At 45.7% G+C, this 22,722-nt stretch overlaps 1 protein-coding gene across 3 annotated transcripts in view; it reads right to left on the bottom strand.

The window, feature by feature from the left end:
- The window catches only part of RXYLT1 (ribitol xylosyltransferase 1), a 79,951-nt gene that overhangs the window by 38,740 nt on the left and 18,489 nt on the right, over window positions 1-22,722 (bottom strand). Inside the window, exons 1-2 of one of the 3 annotated variants that reach the window (XM_085653401.1) lie at window positions 7,281-7,415; window positions 6,232-6,402 (exon numbers count right to left, since the gene is read on the bottom strand). The exons of 1 other annotated variant lie outside the window; for it this stretch is intronic. In XM_085653401.1, coding sequence (XP_085509527.1) covers window positions 6,232-6,402; window positions 7,281-7,359 — 250 coding nt within the window. In that variant the 5' untranslated portion in view covers window positions 7,360-7,415. Of the gene's footprint in view, window positions 1-6,231; window positions 6,403-7,280; window positions 7,416-22,722 lie in introns of those variants that run through there. One more of the 3 variants, XM_085653400.1, reaches the window with a different exon arrangement.

The raw sequence follows: 22,722 nt of genomic DNA, 5'->3' as shown, positions 1-22,722 counted from the left end.
GACTGAGAAAATGTGATTGGACTCCGTCCGGAAGACAGGAAGACAAAGTGTTCTTGCTTCGGTATTTTGACTTAGGAGTTGGAACACAAGTCGACGTGCAGCAAGAGTTCTCGGAGGTCCAGTATTGATGTCAGATTCCGGGAGGACAAAGAGTACGTGCGCAGCGCGTCTTTAAGGTTCAAACACTCGGGAGTTAGAAAATAATGCTGCAACCAAAGAAAGAAAAAAATAACCAGCGTACTCCAGAGGGTTCACAAAAAGGGGCAGGATATATCTAGTCAAGGGGAGTAGATAACTGAAACACGAAGGCAATCCAGAATAAATCCAATGGGGGAAACAACCAATGATCCAGGTACAACAAAGTCCTGTAATTCCAGATAAGTCAAAATGGCGTGGTCCACTTGAGTTCAGTAAGCCAAGCAAAGAACTCAGGGAGGAGCGTCATTTTAAAAAGGTCCAATCAACCAATGACCACCTCGCTGTGCAGTATGGGTAGGTACACAACCCTGCCTCCCTGAATAGTGCAATATGGGAGTGGTAGTTTTCTTACAGTATGCAAGGTCAGGGCACAGGTAGACTGACGTGTAACAGGATGGAGGCCGGGATACTCACCATAGAGGACTGTTATATGAAGGGCATGCTGTGTAGTTTTGAGGACCTGATGACCGATGAGAATTTGCAGAGATCCCAGTTCCTAACATATGGAACCCTTACAGGCTCAATACAGACCATTTGGCGGGAGGGCCAGACACAATAGCAATCGCATGACACTCTGCTGACACTCTGCAAAAATTCCTCATGTTTGGAACATCACGGCAGGAAACTGGTGTCCTGGCTCTATTAAACCATCCTTTCCATGTAAATGACGCCCATAGATGGGGTCAAGATGCACTGGGAGGTGAGCTGACGGTTGAGGAATAGACAACGGTACTAAAACATACACGCAGTGTATTTAGAAACAGTAGGTTTAAATACACACAGCTCAACTATTCACACAACACCATCATTATAGGGATAAAAGTGGGTGACCTGGCTGATTCCAGTGAGGTGGACGGCAGGTCACCGGTAAACACTCAACGGAGTGAGGGTGGTGGGACTAAGCCAGATAAGCAGGTGGCCCTTCTAGACCATTTTGAGTTACCCTCAGAGGAGGATTAAGAAAAATTAGCATTAGGTGTTTCTTCAGGCTCGCCTCTGGACCACCTCCCTCAAAAACCTGGAAAGAGATAGGACCTGATCTTTTCTCGTTACTCCGTCAGTTGTGTGGACAATCCTTAAGTAGTGGCTTGGTACCACCCTGCTGGAAACAAGCGATTATCACGCCGCTTTTGAAGAAGCCATATTGACCCTCTGTGCCTTAAGAGTTATAGGCCCATTTCTCTGTTACCGTACCCAGTGAGGATCATAGAGCGCCTGGTGAGCAGGACACTCTCAAAGTTTCTAGAGACTAACAATAAACTGGAGGACGCACGATTTGGCTTCCGTCCAGGACACAGGACGGAGATCGCGTTGGTAACCGTTCTGGACGATCTTCGAATGCGTGCAGACAGGGGACAGTCAGCTATTTTGATCTTGCTGGACCGGTCTGCCGCTTTCGACATGGTTAACCATGCGATCCTTCTAGCTAGGCTGGAAGGAATGGGGGTGGTGGATGTGGCCCTGCGATGGTTTCAATCTTATCTGGCTAACAAGACGGCAAGCAGTGGCTCTCCCCCGACCGAGGGGTCGGCAATTAGCGCAATACTGTTTAATGCCTAGAGGAGTCCGCTGATGGCAACCTTAAGTCAGATAATGTTAGCTTTGTTAATTATGCTGAGGATACGCAGCTGATCTTGTCTCTAGAAGGGGGATCACGTCGCATCCTTAGGAAACTTTCACGCCTATATGCAAGCAACAGTAAAATGGTTAAGAAACAACTCCTTGCAATTCAACAGTGAAAAAAAATGAAATGTTACACTGTGTGATAGGGAAAGTGGCTCCTATACTCCCAAATGATTTCTGGCCCATCCCTACGGATGTACCTCTGGTACCTGTTGAGAAGGTACGAAACCTAGGAGTCAGTTTTAATGATAAACTGAACTTAGAGACTCAAGTCAACAAAATCGTGGGGAGTAGTTTCTCAATTATTAGAGCACTTCGGAAGATTCTTCCGATGCTACCAATCCGGGTCAGAGCTTTAGTAGTAAGGAGCGCTATCCTGAGTCGTCTCGATTATTGTAACTCCTTGCTACTGGAGTCTCCTAGGCATTTGATTGGGAGGCTACAAAGAGTCCAGACTGTGCCGGCAAAGCTCGCCCTAATGAGACCACGGCAATCCTCAGCATCCCAGGACCTGGCGGAGTTGCACTGGCTTCCTGTCCTGCAAAGGATACAGTTCAAGTCACTCTGCATTGTCTACAAGGCGCTGCATGGGCTTGGGCCTAAAACGTTGCAGAGCAAATTTAGATGGTATGTTCCTACCCGTACTCTCCGCTCTTCCTCGGCTAACCTGGTAAAAATACCGAGGATTAAAAGAGTAGATTCAGGCGGTAAGGCCTTCAGTACTGCAGCTGCCAGGCTATGGAACGGTCTCCCCACTGAACTGAGACAGGTGCAGAACCAGCTGCTGTTCCATAACAAAATAAAAACTTGGCTCTTTTCAAGAGGTTAGCAGGTCAACCTTAGATGTTTCTGCAGCGGGTATGATGGTAGTATATATGTATCTCAGCGCCAGGACGCCCGGAGGGTTACAGTGCGCTTTACAAGTATGATTAACTAACTAACATCACATAGGTTAATTGTCGTTATGGGTACCACGGATAGGTCATGCCCCCGATGCTCCTTCATTGATGCAGGATTCTTTCTCATAGTATGGGAATGCCCAACTTTCGCCACCTATTTGTAACAAATGACAGAAGAACTGGAATGGGTCACACATCGCCCACCCCTCAAAACATTGGACATTTGCCTGCTAGGTCTCTTTCATAGGTGACCAGCTAACAAATTGAGCTCCAAATTCATTGACTTGAGACAAGTACTGGCTAAACGGGCGATTGCTTAGTACTGGCAGTCATCTGATGTCCCACCGTATGGCAGGTGGAAGGAGGAGTTCCTGAGATGGGCAACAGCCAGCGAGGCAGCTTTCCGAATGTAAGAACAAAGGAGCCTACGACACCACCCCATAGCCGCTGACTGGGCATCTCTTAGTGCTGATTTACACAGGTGAGAGAGAAAGCCATATGGACCACAGTTGCCAGATGGAGCCGCAACACAGACCAGCTGATGACAAATAGCTTAGGAAAGCACTCACTTGTGACAGGAACAGATGGATAGGGTGGACAAACTATACTATATTCTAATTGAAAGGGGGGAAGCTTGCTGGGCAAAAACTGTTCAAATGTTGGTTCCATTTTTTTTCTTATTGTTACACCTACCACACTTCTACGACTCATACTAACAGTGCCGGCTTTAGCGCTGGCGGCGCCCGGTGCGACAATCACTTTTAGCGACCCCACGTCCCATGACCGCCTCCTCAGATTCTCTCACTACCACCTGCAAAAGTGCCCCACAGCTCTCCTATCCTAAAATATAGCTAAACACAGCACCCCTCTGAGGTCACAGCGCCCCCCTCCACAGGTCAGCACCCAGTGCGGCTGCACCAGTCGCACTGCCTTAAAGCCAGCCCTGCATACTAAGACACGTGTATTACAAGTAATTTAGGCACTGAAGCCCTGCGCTGCAAACAAGATATTAACCTAATGAAAATGCATAACAGTCATGATTAATGTTTAAAAAACGTATCGATAAAAAGATTCTTTTTAAAGAAGAGAATCATGATTAGGCTGACAGGCGAGTGGGGATGAAAAAGGTTAGTGTAAAAGCACTGGGAGCTGAGCAGATAAGTTTGTGAAATATCTCAAAATAAGAGTGTTAAAAGCTGTTAACTATGACGCTAAAAAGAGAGAAGAGGGTAACACCTAGTGTGTCGAAAAGGGGGAACGGAGGTCTAAAACACCAGCTATGAGTCACAAAAAGTGAGACAGTTTAAGGTTTAGTTGAGTGAGTGGAGGATGATCAAAAGCAGAAAGGGAGTAGGGAGCACCGGTGTAGAAATAAGGAGATGGAATCACATGACAAAGGTTATGCAGAATGTAGGAGTCAATACATTGGTTGTAGAAAATGTTGGTCATGGGACTCCAAAGAGGAGAATATGTATGGCACAGAAACTGAGCAGATAACTGTGAAGACTATGTACAGTGGAGTGGATGGTTGTGTGAAGTAGCGAGTAAGACTGAAGCAGAAATTGTTGAGATTTGAGTATATGAATCAAGTAGCACACTAGCGGTAATGTCAGGTAGAGAGATTGTGCGGATGGCGTGGCGATTAAGGCAAATGAATGCATCTGCCACAGCTTCTAGCTGATGCATACAAAAGTAGCAAAGTAGCAGGTCTCAAGGTAATTTTGGGTTGATGCATTAAGTGAGCAGCTTTGAAGGCTGCTTTGGGATTCTAGCTTATTGCTGTGAAAACTTAGCATGTTGTAGTATTCTTGCTGGGGCTATGGGGAGTAAGTAGGTATGGAGAGGGTGCTGTGTAGGCTTTATCAGGTTTAGGAATCAAGGGAATGGCCGTTAGAGACTACAAAAGAAGTGAAGAAAGTAAACTAAGTTGGAATTTATTGTGTTAAACATTTGTATTGGCAAGTTAAGTTGTAGGTACACAAGAGTAAGCAAATGGCACTAAAGTCAAGGTCGACTGTATCTCACCCCCTCCCTAGGTCTCTTGGAGTAAACATCACTATGGCTTTAGATAGTACCTTCATCGTGCTTATACATCTGGAATAGAGGGAGAGGAGGATCGTCTCTGCAGTGCTCCCTCCAGTATCCCTACATTTGATGTATTGTTTAGGACACTCTCTACTCATGCACAAAGCGGTTTGCTGACATAGACCAATTCATACTGGACTGCCAGTGTAAGTGTGCCAGGATCTACCTGGAGCTACCCCATGTCCAGGCTATATCCACTCATATAACCAGCAGCACTGGGTTATAAAACAGTTATATTTCGGTAGCAACTCCAAACCCTTTAAGCTCAGCACCGCTAGTTTACATGATTGTAATGTTAATCCTGAACAGTTGTTCAGGCATTGAAAAGTGTGGTACCAGCATTTTGTTACTTTGTGACAAAGTCATATTAAGTGAAATACAATCTCACACCTGCCCACGCCCACTCAGACAGGCATCGGACACCATTTTTGCCCATCGTCTTCATTCTAGTCTGGGCATAATACAACTGCTGCAGTTTTAATTGGACTGGCCCCACACCTGCTCAAACTGCAACTTTTAATGGTCTGACCTACTACATGGTGCATCTTGTCAGATATATTGTTATCACAGTAGGCTTAGAGTCCGACCATTGCATACCATTGGTTGGCTTCATTGTCACTATAATTTGTTTGCTTATTTATTATTGTGTAGGCTTTACTTCCTCTTCTTATGCTTGGCACTTTGCCTGGATCATGGACGCATTACACTGCTCAGTTTTTCAGGCTCTACTTTTTTCTTCTTTTTTTGAGCACTCCACAAGAATTATTTTTAGCTGTCTCTCTCTTGTGCTTCTCTTTTACGCACCACTCTGCCCCCTCTCACCCATGTGGTTCTCCTGCAGCCCCCTCCACGATGTGGTTGCCCTTCTGTGCTCCCCACCCACTTGCTTTCCCCTACCAACTCCATGTTGCTCTCTCACTGGTTTGCACACTTTGCAGAGGATACAGTAACTTTGGGGAGCATTACCATTTCATACAGGGCTGCGTGCCCAGGCTCAGGGAATGTACAACTTCTGGCCACAATTGGATAATACCTTACCCTACTCACACTTATTTACTAGTAACATTTACTTTTACAAGTTGGTAAATCAGTCAGAAACTCAGAAAAGTAATGTGCAATTATTTGAAATGGTCTCAGTTTTAGGATATGGTGTGATGATAAAGTCCAGATTTGGATGCCTGTTTCTAAAGAGGCAAAGACCAAATTAAATGTACGAATTGTGGCCCCAATGATGCACCTAACTCATTCTGAATATGGTCTAAACACTTATGAAAGATCCGATGTTATTCTATCGCTTCTAAGTGAGAAGTGGCGCAATTACAGCCTTCATGGATAGTCACAGCTATGATCAAGGTCAGTGAGAGCCCCAGCCAATCGGGCATGTCTACTACATACTTGGTACTTTCAATCTCACAGACTTAGTTACCAATAGCGGCTTTGCCCCAGATCTGAATTCGCAGTTCTGTCGGCTCGTTTCTGGCCACCAGATTTTTCAGTCTTTCACTGTCTTGTTCATATTTCTTCTGCAGCGCCTGCTGCTCGTGGTTTTCATCCTCCTTCCAGGGGTTCCAGTCTTCCTTCCCCAATGTGGATGGTTCTGTGTAGAAGCAATAGAGACCACGTCCATGAAAGCAAAATGTGAGCCTCTAAGGACTGGTTAGAAAAACAATTTACAGTGGCCAAGTTAGAAGCAATTGTTGGCGATGTCTTGCAATCCCAGTACGTTACAAAATGAAAACCACAGATATTAAACTATTTTGACATTGACTTCAATATAATACAATGTAAAAGCGTGATATACTGTGATCACAACCGTTACCTTTAGATGCACATCATTAGACTTTCGACAATAAATAGAGAGAATAAAAGTGCTAGACGGATTAAGTGACAACTTTTTTTTTTTTACATAAAGTGATCCTACTAGAAAATGCCCACAGCCGCACCACAATTGCTAGAACGTGGTTTTAGTGGGTCTGGTATGAACAAAAAGGCTGATTTTTAAAAGGTGCCTCTGCAACAATTAGTGGCACATTTTGAAACAATAACAGCAATCGTTTGGCTTCTCTACGTGGAACAGGTGTGCAAAGCAATCACGCAAAGAACAAGCATTTGCAATGCAAAAGGTCTCGCATTTACGCGACTTTAAGCTATTGGCATTGTAAATGACTATGCCTTTTATTTATGTTTTAAAAACGAAAACTAAAATAAAAGGCATTATCATTTGCAATGTCAAGTAGCTTAAACTCGCGTAAATGCTAGACCTATTGCATTGCAAATGCTTGTTTTAAGAGGCAAGAGAGAAAGATCTGTCCGGGAGCTCAGCCTCGTCGCCTTAAAGCAGTTCAGCATATTGTGTACGTTTTTACAGTCTGCAGCCTGCTTGCTTCCCATACTTTTGCATTTAGAAGCCTGCATTAAATGGTGTTCTCGGAGAGGCGGTTCTGAGCTCCGCGGCACTCTTTCAGTGTTTTATACCTTGGAATGATGAGCCGCTGGGTGAGTCTGCCGAAGCGCTCAGCAGTAGGTGCACTCGCACATCGAGCTTCCTGTCCATCTTTCAAGGTTTTTCCTCACCTTACTGGTAATGTATGTGGGAGGCTGAGAAGCGCCAAAACATGGGCTGTAATCTGAAACAAACCGAAACAGTGGCGTGCGCTTCCGGCTTTTCCTGAGTGCCTAATCATCAACTGCAGCATCGCCCCCAGGAAGGTGCCTCGCGATATCTCCTCTGCCCGTGCGCCTCAGCCCCATCAGAGCCCCACCCCCAGTAGCCACCGGGGCAGGGCACAGGCCTGCAGCTGTGGACTCCTGCCGTGCTCAGCTGGATGGATCCCCCCGCTGGAGTGGGACGGGTCTGACAGACGCCACCTCAAGCTGCTGTGCCGGGGCAGGAGCAGTGGAGGCCTTGAGGCAGTACTCCTGTTCCGTGCAGGGGGCGACTGGTCACCCTCGCGGTAGGGACATCCAGTCTGTTAAGGAAGAATGGGAGGGGTGTTACAGGGGATGGGACGGGTGGGAGGCCTTTCAATGTCTTACAACATCTTAATGTTAGATTGGGACTTCAGCAAAGGTATTAGAACGTGCACTCGTCAAGGAGATACGAGATTGTGGGACGTGTTGCGACCTTTTATGGACCAAACCAAATGTAGTGCGCTCACAGCTGTGCTTAAGTATGGGGGCACAGACAAGACTCTTGGGGAATAGTTATCTGCCATTGAGTGCAAATGCGAGGGCTTACTTGACTAGACGTGCAAATAATGGCATACCACGGAGCATGTTGGGAGACCGGCCTGCGCACTGTGTAGTGCTGCATTTTATCCTTAGTAGTAAGTAGGAGGCTGGTGCGTGGCTTCGACGTCACAGCTCCAGCACTCACAGATCCATGTAATATAGAATATACCACATACCACCTGTCATACACAGGAGCTTGTGTCTTTTCTCTCACGGAGTGATACAGTGTACAATTTTCAGACTGTCAGACAGACACTGCTCGATCAGTACTGTGACAGAACTGTAGGCACGCTCCTGTAAACACGGCAATTCACACCAGATAAACATGCAGCGCCACCTCCCATTGCAGGGGTAGACAGGTGGGGTGAATGATTGGCTAGCAAATAAACCGGACTGACTTCACCATGTTTATCAATGATTCCGCAGTGTCGCATAGCTCCTCGCACGTGGGGCCCACCGCCCCTAGCGACTATCGCTGTCTGGCCTGCCTTCACAGAATATATATTTACCTCCAATAGCCTTCCACCTGTATTTGTTTTCACTAGCCCTCCCTTCATTTCCACTCGCAGCCTGGCTGCAGACATGGGGAGCTCGCGGGGTCAGGGCAAAGAGACGGGGCCAGGGCAAAGAGACGGGGCCGTGCCCACTGCAAGGCAACTGCGCCATCGCCTACCTGAAAACGGTGTTCCTCAGTGCACCTTTGCGACGCCTAATGGCTCCTATTAATACCCGTGTTGACTAAACAGTGCCCTCATTACACGTACCCTAAGAGAAGAGCTCATGCCCGATTGGCCCTAATTAGGCTGTGTTGCGCCAATTATTCACCCACTTCCAAGCCCTCGGAGGGGCAGCGGAGGGGGCTCCTGGGTGAGCAGCCCTGGGCCTGGCATACGCATCCTTGCGGGGTGCTGAGCGGACAATTCACTACAAGAGACCTCACCCATTTGCCTTGCACCCAGAAAAACAGAAAAAAGTCCTTCTGTTCGCCAGACACAATATCTTTGTATTCTCAAGGTCGGCCATTTATCGAGAATCATTTATGGTGGCAGGAAACCTTTGATATAGAGTGTAGAAGTGAGTTTTTAATCCCACTTATTTTAAAGCGCCGAGACGGCAAATTACGTTTTTGATTACTGTGGGAGGATAAGTGCAAAGTCTGATGAAATGGAAAAATGTTTCGATATAGTGCACTGGTCAGAAAAAAAAGTTTGAAGAAAATGGCCAGAAAATGTGGGGTTACGGCCAGAGGTGCTAATTTTAGAAGTGGGGAGAAAGGCTCAATTCTCCGCAACTCAACATCCTGTGATTCTGGGCAAATCACTTAAACTTCCGATACCTAAAAAAACAAAAAAAAAAAAAAAAACACATGAATGTGCCGTTGTGTAAAGCAACTGGTGCTCCTGTACACTGTTAGAGTGCATTCAGGTCAAGTTCACGCTATACAAAATGTGTAAAAAAATAAATAAAACAAAATCATAAACACTCTGTTGAAAAAGTTCATTTGAAAGCACGTCTGCATGCAATTCCCTTTGTACGTTTTTGTAATTTCGGTCAAATTCTGGTCAACAGAAGTGACAATGTATACACCGGAAATAAATATATGCCACTATGTTGGCGGAGTGTGCTGTACACATTTATTCATTGTCGTTTGACATTTCTGTTTCAGACATTAGACACAAAATAACGAAATGACAATATTGCACCCATTTTAAAAGTAGAGTCAGAGGAGATGGCGAGGCGTTGCAGACATCAAACCTTTGCTCCATATGTGAAAGAACATACGCACGTGCATTTCCATATAGCTTCCGGTTAAGCATAGTGACGACAGTGGGCAGGTACTGTCCGGTACTCAGTGCCTGCACCTCTAGAACTCGACAGGGAGAGTACCTCAGTTTCTCGGCAGGGGTGCGATACTTTGAATGGGAGAGTACCAGCACTTTCAAATAGCAGGCAGGTCCTCTGGGGGGAGTGAATGCCTGCACTTCTAGAATTCTAAATGCATCAGTGCCATAAATGGGCAGGTACTGCCCGCACTGAGTACATGTCCTTCATTAATTTGAAAGGGACAGTACCTGTATTTCTCAGCACTGCTGCTATATATTTAATGGGAGAGTACCAGCACTTCTCAGAAGCAAGCAGCACCCTAGAGAGTGAATACCTGCACGTCTATATCTCCACGTAAAACCCTAAATGGCATGCACTAGTCACGCAGGAATATTTTTGCCTGAGTGATGTCACCCGTTCATGCATGCCATTCTGTGCCTGCCTTTCTGGTGGGAGTGAGTCAGTGTGTGTGATTTTTATTGTTACTTGCCTGGCGTGCCTGATATTATTGTATTGTACATTTATATGGCGCTTACTACCCCTCACAAGGCGTCAAAGCGCTTTTCGGCGAGTAGCACGCTACTCCGGAACCCAAAAATGATTAGTGATTGGGGATGTTGCTTGAGCAGATGATAATGTACGCGCTCGTCCCCCGCAGAGAGGGCAGTGGATCTGTCTCATCCCGACCACTCTCCTTAACGCCCGTTTGTTGCTCCTTGGATTTTCCTTTGAGTTTGTGAAAACGAGTCACAGAGTGCTGCCCTGGGACAGACAGATGCTACCCTGTTGCTGTTATCCCAGGCTCGACATGCCCGCCATGGCCTGTAATTAGCTCCAGGCATGTGCAAACAGCCCCCGCAAAGCACAAACACCACGATCCCCCCCAAAGGAGCATTCCAAAATCCAAGCAACCCGTTTTACAGCTCACCGAAGCCACATACAACAACCTAGCAGCTAGCGGTATCAACTTTGGAACAGGGGAACTAGGTTTAAATCCTGGCATCGGCACAAGACCCAGTGATTCTGGACAAATCTAGTAATGTCTCATTCCCTATACATCTATGTATCTAGCCTGTGTCTCCCGTAAATTTCTCCAGTGCCCTCGGGCCAAGTTCACACTATAGGAAATTGAAATAAAGGTAAGAACGGGCGTTCCCACTTTCTTTAACTCGTACCACACACATCGTGTTTACAAAACAGGGTCCGTTTCGGGGAAGATTGGGGGCACTTCCTATTTCTTTAAAAGAAGTCATGTCTCTTTGAATCCGTTATTGTGCTCAATTTTGATTCATATGGTGGAGACTGAAAACCGATCAGACACCCGCCGGCCGAAGGTTGTAATTTGCCGCTCCAAGAACACGTGTCTACTCATTGGAGGTAATCAAATTAATTGTATGTTGGCTATTCCGGTTGATCAACCTATCAGCACGTTGTTTGGAAACATTCCTCTATTTCATAATAAAATAATAATTTAAAAAAACAATAAACAACTTGTTAAAGTTTGCCACTAAATCTTCCATTGACAATAAAAAAAAAATCCATGAAAATATCTCATCCCTCCGCGCACGCCTTTTTTGGCATATAGCCACAGCTGAAATTAGATTCGGTGTGTACAATCGGTGCTTTCTTAAATGACAAAATAATTTGTAAAAGGATATCGTAATTCTTCAACTTTCCATTAACAAGCATCGATCTCTTATCTTTATGGGGCCATGTGTTAGCGTGGAGGCGCGCACTGCCCCCTACCTCTCAAAGGAAAAAAAATCTTGACGAAACCAAGATTTTTTTCTTTTGAGAGGTCGGGGGCAGTGCGCTCTTCCACGCTAATTAGAAAACATGGCCCCATAAAGATAAGAAAGTGCTTTGCGACAGACACAAAGCAGATGAGTCGGTCCGGATTGGCCAGACGAAAAGGCGTCACCAAAAAACCCTAATTTCCAATGGTAGGCCACCGTTAACAAACGGTGCCGCCAGCCAATGAAAATGAGGGACGGGGCTTCTTGTCCCCTTCTCAAATCTACTCTCCTATAAAGACGAGACCTAAAAAGGTACTCCATGGTCAGCAGCAGTGCAAGCTTTCCTCACAGAAAGAGAACGTACGGCCAAGACAAGAGCGCTGCTTGGTTCGGCCTTACGCTGATTTGATGGGCCATAGGATACCGCAGTCAAACACTGCTTGTTCACAAGCAGAGGCACAGCAGCAGTAATACAAGATTCCCTTCAACACACACAAAAGGTATGGAGCAGGTTCTCGCAAGCCCATAGTTGCAGTACAGACGGCAGCAGGGCAAGCTTCCTTCAAACACACAAAACTCAAACAACATTGTAGCAGCAGTGCATGATTCATGTGCACCCAGACAATCACCCACACAATCACCAACCATCCCCGGGAATAGCATTGGCAGCAGCAGAGCCAAGATACTCACATACAGCGCAATAACCAGCAAGGAATCAAAAGCAAAATATTACCTTCTTCACGAGTACTGAAAGGTTCTAAAATCCAAACAGCTGATAAACAATATGAAAACCTTGGGAAGTAAGAAGGGGGGTGGGGGGGGGGGGGTGAACAGAGTAAGAAAGCCAGCGGAAAAAGGAGCAGAGGAGTGTGTCCAGGTCTAGTGCTCTCACCTGGAGTTTGGCATCCATCTGTGGTGGTATTATTTGGAGTATGGCATTCAGTTCTGGAAACCACCTCTGGCCCTTTGTGTCTAATTCTGCTGTCAACTTATGGATCACGGATTCAATTTTTGAGACCCCCGCTGGTGTATCACCTCGACTTACTGAGGTCATCTTTTACTTGACTTTATTCATTTCTGAAGGCCACCATTCAAGTGCTCTGGGAAAGTGCTTTGTTGTTTATTAGTGACAAGTTTGTGTGCACAGGTATTTCTGGATTGGTAAGAAGGTAGCTGATTGGATGAGACAGACTAAATCCTCTAGCCATCAGGAGCATATAGACTCCCACCATCACAGAGGAGATCACTACATCACTCTACTTTTCTTTTTAAAAAGCCTACTACAGAAAGCGTGTGTTAGGTGAGGGGCTTAATATTTCATAACGAAAGCAAAACACAGAATCAAACTCTTGTTCTCTACGTTTAGTGTGTAAATTCAAATCTATTCCTATTGTAGTAGGGTTGCTTTCACGGCTTCCTTCCATTGAGAAGGTGGAGCATTCTTCTATGTTGTGCCACATCAATTCATGCCATTTTTAGTCACTGTCTACATAGTTAAGCGGCATAGGTTTTTGCCTGCCTTTGTAATATTCGAGGAAAGCTTCATCAGCCTGAACATTAGCCACAAAGACACCCAAACACATTTTGTCCAGTGATGCAGTGTGGATGAAGGTCTAGGGTTTAGATTTGCGGTATTTGTTTTTCAATTAATTTATCATTACGAAAATAATATGGGAAGGTGCAAGAAATGATGAAATGTCCAAGGTATCCAATTTAGTTTATGCTTTTATATGTGACATTATTGGCCTTGTATATATGATATGCTAACCCTCCCACAGAATCATTTTTGTATTTTTCTACTGGAAAATCAATAAAGTATTTTGAAACTAAAAAAGAATCTTGTTTATTTTTCTTTCTTTAATTCAGTTTCATAAGAAACAGCCAACACGTTTCGTTCATGAAACGAGCTCCTTCAGGGATGTAAACATATGCAAAAATACAACAACTAATACTCATACAATACAAACACATTGTTGGGCCTGGACCTTTTTGCAGGGTCATCGCAAAACGTTTTGCCTTCCTCCTGTATTTGTTTCTGACCTGTTTTTGTTGGCTTTAGGACTCTGGGCACTTTACCACTGCTAATCCATGCTAAAGTGCATGTACTCTCTCCTGTAAACTTGGGATGATTGTTCTACAAATGTTTGGCATATTTAATTTACCTGTAAGTCCCTTGTACAGTAGTATCCTATATACCCAGGGTCTGTAAATTAAATGCCACTAGTGGGCCTGCAACACTGCTTGTGCCACCCACAGAAGTGGCCTTTCAGGCCTGTGTCAGGCCTCTGCAACTGCAGGGCCTGCTTGCACAGTTTTTTGCCATAGTGACTTAGCATTTAAAGTTACTTGCCAAGTCTGGAACTCCCCTTTTACTACATATAGGTAACCCCTAAGGTAGTCCCTAGGTATCCCTATGGTCAGGGGGCTGTGCAGGTAAAAGGTAGGATATGTGCCTTTGTTGTGAGGCATATCCTGGTACTGACAAACAGCCTATTTGGTTGCACACTGCAGTGAGGCTGCCCTCTCATAGGAATGCATTGGGAATTCCCAGATATGTGTCTCAGTGGAAGGAGTAGCATTGCCATGTTTAGTATGTTTGGAATAGTGGTGATGAATCCTGCTTATTACAAAAAGCAGATTTTTTATTACTATTTTAGAAATGCCACTTTTAGAAGTGGACATTTCTATGTGCTTATGACTCTTTGTGCTCTGCAGCGTGACTCCAATCAACATCTGGTTTAGACTGACAAGGGCCTGTTTTGTGCATTCACTCTAGACAGTCACAAAGGGAGCTGAGGTGTGCCCCGCATATCCTGAAGGGTCTTCCTGAGCTAGAGTGGTGGGAGGAGTGGTCACCTGCACCCGAAGAGGGCTGTGACTGGCCTCTCACAATGCGGTCTCCGCACCCCTGTAGTGTGTATGGACCTAGGGCTGGGGATTGAATGGAGGTGTTGTGCACTTCTAAAGTTTGTATTGAAGTTACATCCACATCAAAGTCATTATGATTATAATTACAGGGGTTCTGACCCCACGTTATTAAACACTACGTGGAATTTGTAACCAGATGCTGTTGGATCTACATGCAGTACCGGAGGATTGCGGTGCTACCAGGAAAACCAACACTTGGACATTTCCGTTTTGTGCTGACCTGCTGGAAGGACTGCCTGTTTGCCTGCAAGGATCCCGATGTGCTGGCCTGCCTGCCTACCTGCTTCCTCCATGTGCCCCAGAGTGTTCTCCAAGGAATGCTGGTTTATGCTCCTTGTCACTGACAGTACAGCACGAGGTGAGTGCTGTTGGAAGCTCTTATGCTTTCACTCATCGTGTGCTGAGAGGATCCCTGGAGCGCGGTGTACTGCACCCGTGTCTCTAAACTTTTGACAAAGTAAGTGTGTGTTGAGCACTTAATTACTGGTCTATTGAGCGCTTCATGCCATGTTATGGAATCGTGTGAGGAGGGCTGTGCTCGGGGTAGAGGAGTGCATGTTGAGTGCCTTTGCCCTAACTTCCCCCCCACCCCCCAGCAGAAGCTGTTGTGGTTTTCCTGCATGCCAAGGGGAATTGTGACTCCCGACATCAGGAAGGAAAGTGCCATCCCGTGGCACCATCTTCTATCGCTGGCCATCTGGAAACGCCTTCAGCGCATGCAGCCTTCAGTCATGCATAGAGACTGCTTAGAGCTGGGGGGGCCTGCAGTAATTCTAAACTCCCGTCAGAGGTGCCTCATTACGGCAATGTGAGCCTGTTGGTGCCACTGCGGACCAGATCAACGCCTTCCCTACACCGGGAATTGGTGTGTCTGCAAATCAGACATTGGTTTCCCGGTCCAGAGGGGCCGATGCTTGTTAAACTTTTGCTGCATAACGCCGCCAGCCTGCATGGCTTTCATACCCCCCAGTACTGGTGCCTTAGGTGGTGGGGACCCAGGGAAGTAACAAGGCTTTCACGCCTCCAGTTGAAGAGGTCGCCCTCCAATTACAATAACTTCATTATTTCATCATTTTTAGGTCTCGCCTGAGCCAGCGCTTTAGCGCTGCTCTCGCGAGAGCTTTTGTAAATGGGGAATCTGGAAGTGCAAACGAATGCTTTCAGGCCTCCAAATACAGTGCATGTGCGCCGGGCGCACGCACCATTTGGCAGCCTGCACACCGTTTGCTTTCACTTTCGCGGCCGCACGACCGCTTGTTCTAATGTAACCCAGATTGCTTTCCGATGCTAAAACTTGCATTTCTTGCCTTGATCGTTGTCTGTGATACTTTTAAAGCTCTTACTTTACGCACAGAGAACTTACGTTTAAGTCACTTACTACAACTGGAAACTCGCGGTTGCATTTTCTTGCAATTCTAAAGCCTGCGTGCCTCTCTCCCCTACCCCCGCACATAGAACTTACGTTTAAGTCACTTACTACAACTGGAAACTCGCGGTCGCATTTGCTTGCAATTCTAAAGCCTGCGTGCCTCTCTCCCCTACCCCCGCACATAGAACTTACGTTTAAGTCACTTACTACAACTGGAAACTCGCGGTCGCATTTGCTTGCAATTCTAAAGCCTGCGTGCCTCTCTCCCCTACCCCCGCACATAGAACTTACGTTTAAGTCACTTACTACAACTGGAAACTCGTGGTCGCATTTGCTTGCAATTCTAAAGCCTGCGTGCCTCTCTCCCCTACCCCCGCACAGAGAACTTACGTTTAAGTCACTTACTACAACTGGAAACTCGCTGTCGCATTTGCTTGCAATTCTAAAGCCTGCGTGCCTCTCTCCCCTACCCCCGCACAGAGAACTTACGTTTAAGTCACTTACTACAACTGGAAACTCGCTGTCGCATTTGCTTGCAATTCTAAAGCCTGCGTGCCTCTCTCCCCTACCCCCGCACATAGAACTTACGTTTAAGTCACTTACTACAACTGGAAACTCGCGGTCGTATTTGCTTGCAATTCTAAAGCCTGCGTGCCTCTCTCCCCTACCCCCGCACATAGAACTTACGTTTAAGTCACTTACTACAACTGGAAACTCGCGGTCGCATTTGCTTGCAATTCTAAAGCCTGCGTGCCTCTCTCCCCTACCCCCGCACAGAGAACTTACGTTTAAGTCACTTACTACAACTGGAAACACGCAGTCGCATTTGCTTGCAATTCTTAAGCCTGCGTGCCTCTCTCCCCTACCCCTGCACATAGAACTTACGTTTAAGTCACTTACTACAACTGGAAACTCGCGGTCGCATTTGCTTGCAATTCTAAATAAACAAACTCGGCGACTTTCTTTGAGTAAGACAAGTCATTGTAAGAGCAACAGAGCTCAGTGGTTCGCATCTAATTTAATCGCGTTTTAGGAGGACGGAAGGCTAGCACACAGAATGAAATAAAAAACATTATGCAAGCTGCTTGTGTTTTTAAAATGAACTCTGCAAAGCATCTAAATACCCCAAGTGTATGTTTTTTTACAGCAAGCTGACTCGCTGTAACATTGGCGCGCATTTACATACTCATGCTAGTGACTCGGCATGAAGCAAATTTCGCGCATTCTTTTTCAATGGACGATGCGGCATAAGGGTTGCTGACTTTGGCAATGGTGGGAGCAGGTTCGAGTCTGACATTGGCTCTACATCCCGTGATTATGGGCAAATCACTTACTCTCCCCATGCCTACCAAACATGAACGTGTCCTTGTGTAAGGTTACTGGTGCTTATGTGAAGCCAGGGCTTTAAGTGGGGCAGGTCTTGCCGGGGCTCAGCACCGTCATTTCTAAAAGGTAGGTGCCGAGATGGGTCCTTATGGGGCTGTCAATTTGCGCAATCACCCTCCATGAACAGATACAGCTTAATTCTGCGGCAGTGCCACTGCTCACTGCTTCTAAGATAACTTCTAAGAGACTCGTTATCGATCTTTCTCAGTCTCATAATTTGGAAATGGAAGCATGTTCAATAATCTGCATGCAACAAAGCCATACTTGATGCTTATTTATCTTCTGCTCTCTTTCATGTTATGCCTACCGCCGCACCCAAAGTTTCTCCACCCTAGTTTTCATTTACACCAACCCGTGCCTCCCAGCCCTGCCGCAGGCCTCCGGTACCAGGACCACCGTCCAGCCCGACCCAGGATGCTGGCTGTTGCTGCTGATCAGACGTCCCCTTCACACAACTCCACTTCCAAGTCTTTACACCTCAAAAATAAAGCTGTGGTTGTGAGCACTATGACAAAATAACTTATAAAAATTCGTGGCTTCTCTGCTAAAAATGGTGCGACACGCTCGGAGCAACTTCTCCCCCCCCCTTCCAGCGAAACTACAAAGAGTCATCCGGATTTATTAATCTAATTCACAAAGACAAATAAATATAGTTGTTTTGACTTGCAGCACTTCATACAGTGCTCGTGGACACACAATTCACTTTAGTTATTATTTATTGGTCTAGGTACACTTTATAAACTGTTTGTATTTTTATCGGCCATGGGGGAAGGATTAGTAAGTGCCACACACACACATTTTTTGCATTCAGTACGTGTACATTTAACGTCAGCAGGCAATAAAAGCGCAGGATAGGAAGGTGTTTTTAGGGGTTTAAAGCTGGCCTCGCATGAAAGTCTTTCCTTCCCCCCTCTCTCTTACAGGCTCCTCCCCCTCCCTTACTGCACGGAAGAGTTCTATCACAGAACAGACAACAGGCGCCACTGACATCGAAACCAGACCGAGCCTTCTGTCTTGGTTAATGGCGGCATTCGCAAGTGTTACAATTCTAGACAACGCGGGCGCCAGGAGAAAACAATGCCAGACATCCTTCCGAATTGTAGGTGCAAAGCCGTTTCCTGTTCTGCTTATAACACAGGATATAGTGGGCAGCTTGAAGGTTTTACCAAACTATATCGCTTCTGGGACAAAAATCAAACTATTTGACTCGCTGTAACATTGGCGCGCATTTACATACTCATGCTAGTAACTTGGCATGAGGCAAATTTCGTGCATTCATTATCAATGGACGATGCGGCATAAGGGTTGCTGACTTTGGCAATGGTGGGAGCAGGTTCGAGTCTGACATTGGCCCCCTACCCCCGCACAGAGAACTTACGTTTAAGTCACTTACTATAACTTGAAACTCGCGGTCGCATTTGCTTGCAATTGTAAATAAACAAACTCGGCGACTTTCTTTGAGTAAGACAAGTCATTGTAAGAACAACAGAGCTCAGTGGGTTGCATCTAATTTAATCGCCTTTTAGGAGGGCGGAAGGCTAGCACACAGAATGAAAGAAACAACATTATGCAAGCTGTGTCTGTTTTTAAAATGAACTCTGCAAAGCATCTAAATACCCCAAGTACTTTCTGATCCTTGTTAAATTCAAAACGATGATCCTTTGGCCAGCAGCGACGGTGCAAAGTTTGCTCTTATCCTAATTTTACAAAGCAGGAGTTGTAGCATAAAATTTTTAACTGCAGCTCTGACCGCACCGCCACATCCTCCACCTCTAAATATCACAGCACAAAAGACATGAAACATAGTGTGAGGATTGTGAAATAATGACCTCTCTGCACAACATTTATCACGGCCTCACTTTATTCATTTCAGTAGTGGGAATCACCCCGATATCCGTCCTGCGCTCGCTCTCTCTCTCTAGCTTCCCCTCTCTCTCTTTCTCACTCTTTCTGTTTCTCTCTCCTCTCCTCTCTCTTTCTCTCTCACTCACTCTTTCTCTCTCTCTCTCTCTATATATCTTTCTCTCCTCCCCCTATCTCTCTCCTCTCTCTCTCTGTCTCTCCCACTCTCTCTCTTTCACTGTCTCATCTCTATTTCTCTTTCTCTGTCCCTCCCACCCTCTTTCTCTCTTTCCCTCCCGCTCTCTCTTTAGCTCTCCTCTCTCTCTCCCCTCTGTTTCTATCTCTCTCCCTCTCCCTCTCTCTTTCCCACTCTCTCTCCCTCTCCCTCTCTCTCTCACTTTCACTCTTTCTAACCCTCTCTCTCTCTCCCTCTCTCTCTCTAGCTCTCTTTCCCTCCCTCCCTCCCTCTCTCTCTTTATTTATTTAATTTATTTTAGGAAATTTGTTGAGCGCACAAATACCCGAGGGTGTCTCGGCGCTGAGTGTCCACTATGCTAATCCATGAGTACTTATTGTTTAAACAGCCAGGTCTTTATCTGTTTACGGAAAGAAAGAAGGGAGATACAGGTTTTGATGTGGCTTGGAAGACTGTTCCATAGTTTGATAGTGGTCACTATAAAGGACCTGTCTCCCTAGGAGACCTTCTTAGTCCTGGGAACCTGCATAAGACCGGCAGTAGAAGATCGGAGGGATCTGACAGGATTATAGGGGCAGAGTGCGACCTTTAAAAAGGCAGGGCCTTGAGAGTGAATTGCCTTATACGCAATGCAAAGTGCTTTAAATTTAGTTCTTTTCTTCACTGGCAACCAATGAAGCTGTTCAATAGTGCCAGAGATGGAAGTATACTTGGGGGTAGCCGTGATCAATCTGGCCGCAGCATTCTGCACCAACTGTAGCTTTTTTAAAACTCCTTCCTGAGCATTGACCAGAAGCGCATTACAATAGTCTATGCGAGATATAACGAATGCACTGACCAAGGTTCTGGCCATGCTCATAGGAAGATAGGGTAGGAGGTTTTTGATCATGGTCATGGTGTAAAATAAGGATGATACTACTGCATTAACATGGTGCATAAGAGTGAGTTTAGTATCCAGTAAAACTCACAAATTTCTTGCCTTAGTCACTGGGGAAGGGGGTGGTCCCAAAGCGGCCGGCCACCAAATATGTGACCAAGCTGGGGAGAGATTGCCAAACACCATCACCTCCGTTTTGTCGGAGTTAAGCTTCAAGCAATTTGTGGACATCTAATCACTTATGGCTAACATTCCCTGATTAAAATTGGACGCCACTTCATCTCCATTTTTATTAATGGCTAAGACAATCTGGGTGTCATCAGCGTAGGATGTCACCGCCAGGTGATGGATTTTTATGATCCTCGCCAAGTCCGACACATAGATGTTAAATAGTGTCGGACTTAGCGAGGATCCCTGGGGGACACCACAGGGGAGAGTAAAAGGAGGTGACTTAAAATTGCCGAAGGCGACTGATTGTACTCGATCAGTGAGAAAAGAGGAAATAAGATCTTTAGCACCACTTGTAATCCCTGCCGCTGTGACACGGTCGATCAAGATAGATCGACCGTGTCAAAAGCTGCCGACAGGTCCAACAGAATGAGCACTGCTGATCCTCCACCATCAAGTGTCATCCTGATTTCATCAGTAGCCTTAATAAGCGCGGTTTCAGTTCCGTGTCCCTTTCGGAAACCAAATTGTGAATTATCTAGACAGTTGTTCTGGTCTATGAAATCTGAGATTTGGATGTTCATAATCTTTTCCACAATTTTGGCAGGAAGAGGAAGACAGGCTATAGGGAGATAATTAGCGACTATAGAAGGGTCTAAGGAACTCTTCTTGATAAGAGGTTTGATAGTCGCTTTCTTCCAGATGGAAGGAAAGATGTTGGACGAAAACATGGCATTAAAAATTTCTGTGAGTTTTGGGCCTATGATATCTGGAAAATTTTTGAGAATGGAAGGGGGACATGGATCTTCCGGTGAGCCAGAGTTCGTGGTAGAAATAAGATGAGATACCAGTTCCAGGAACGAAGGGGGGCTGGGTGAGGCGGATTGGAGCGTGCCCGGGAAAGGGGCTTATGATCATTAGGAGTGGAAGACGGGTGTCCAGTACTGGTTGTGTGAGCCTTGAATTGGGTAAAGATATCAGTCACTTTCATTTGGAAGTGATTCGCCAAGGAGTCACAGAGCTCCTGCGTAGCTATGATGGGAGTGATTACTGCTTGCCCAGAGAGACGTGCTACTATCTGAAACAGTTGTTTAGTAGAGTCATGTGCAAGATTGATTTGGGTGCTATAGAATTTACTTTTTTCCGAGATGATAAGTTGCTTGTAGTTAAACATCATGGCTTTGTAACAGGATTTTTGATCTGGGTCGTAATCTCGTCTCCATCTACGTTCCTGTCGTCTACATTTTTGCTTTTCCTGTCTAAGAGCGTCACTGTACCAGGGTGAAGATTTAGAAGCCCTGTTAGTAGATTGTTTCTTTAAGGGAACGGTCATATTGACAGTGTTTTGTATCCAGTTGGTATAATTGTTGGCTCCTAATTCAGGATTTCACAGTAGATGGCAGAGAAGTTAAGAATGATGACTGAGAAGCGGGGATGTCAATGCTTTTCCATGCTCTAAATTGATTAGTGGGTGAGGGAGTTTTGGCCAGGGGGGGGGGGGGGGGGGGGGGAGTAGATTTTAAAAGAAAATCAAAAAGAATGGCCGAGTGATCAGTCCAAGTGAGAGGGAGAACATCCTTCATCGTGAGTGATGTATCACTAGAGAAAAGACCGTCCAAAAGGTGGCCCGCAGTATGTGTGGGACTGATAACTAATTGAGGGAGTCCTATTGCATCCAATTCGGAAAGAAGGGCTGTGGTGTCAGGGTTATCCGGTAATTAGAGGTGAAAATTAAAATCGCCCAGAATGGTGTACTGGTTTTCACCTGCCAATGGTTCTAATAGAGTGGGTAGATTGGCATCGGTAAATAAGTGTGCCTTTAAAAGGGGGGGCATGAGGAATGGAAATTGTAAAAGAAATGGCTTCACAGCTTGTAATGGGGACGGCCTCAGTTCGCACTGTTAGATTGCTGCGATATATAATGGCTAGTCCACCACCTTTTTTAGGGTGTGGTCTATCCAATCTAATATTCGAGAATCCTTCGGGAGTTGCAATGACAAAGTCAGGTCCACAAGAGAGATCACTCCAGGTTTCTGTAATGAAGAGAAGATCGAGCTTACAGTCCTCAATGAAGTTAGAAATCTCATATTTGTGCTTGGGCAGGGAACGTGCATTTATTAGTGCTGCCACACAAGGTTTAGGCAACATCTTATTCCTGCCAATGGTACTTGTTGGTAGACGACGGTAATTATTAGTGACAAAAGAGCAACTAGGACAAGTATAAGGAAGAAAGTACGGCTGATTGGCCAGTTCAAGGCGCTGGCAATGATGAGGTGAGATATTTAAAGAGTGAAGAAAGTCAGAATCATACGTTAGCGTTATCTTTGGGCCAGTATTGATGAAACTGGCAGGGGGGGTGG

This window comes from Triturus cristatus, chromosome 4_1 (genome assembly GCF_964204655.1).
Source record: "Triturus cristatus chromosome 4_1, aTriCri1.1, whole genome shotgun sequence".
NCBI classification, from domain to species: Eukaryota; Metazoa; Chordata; class Amphibia; order Caudata; family Salamandridae; genus Triturus; species Triturus cristatus.
Note: the sequence above shows the minus strand (reverse complement) of the source record. Positions and strands in the feature narration are given on the sequence as shown.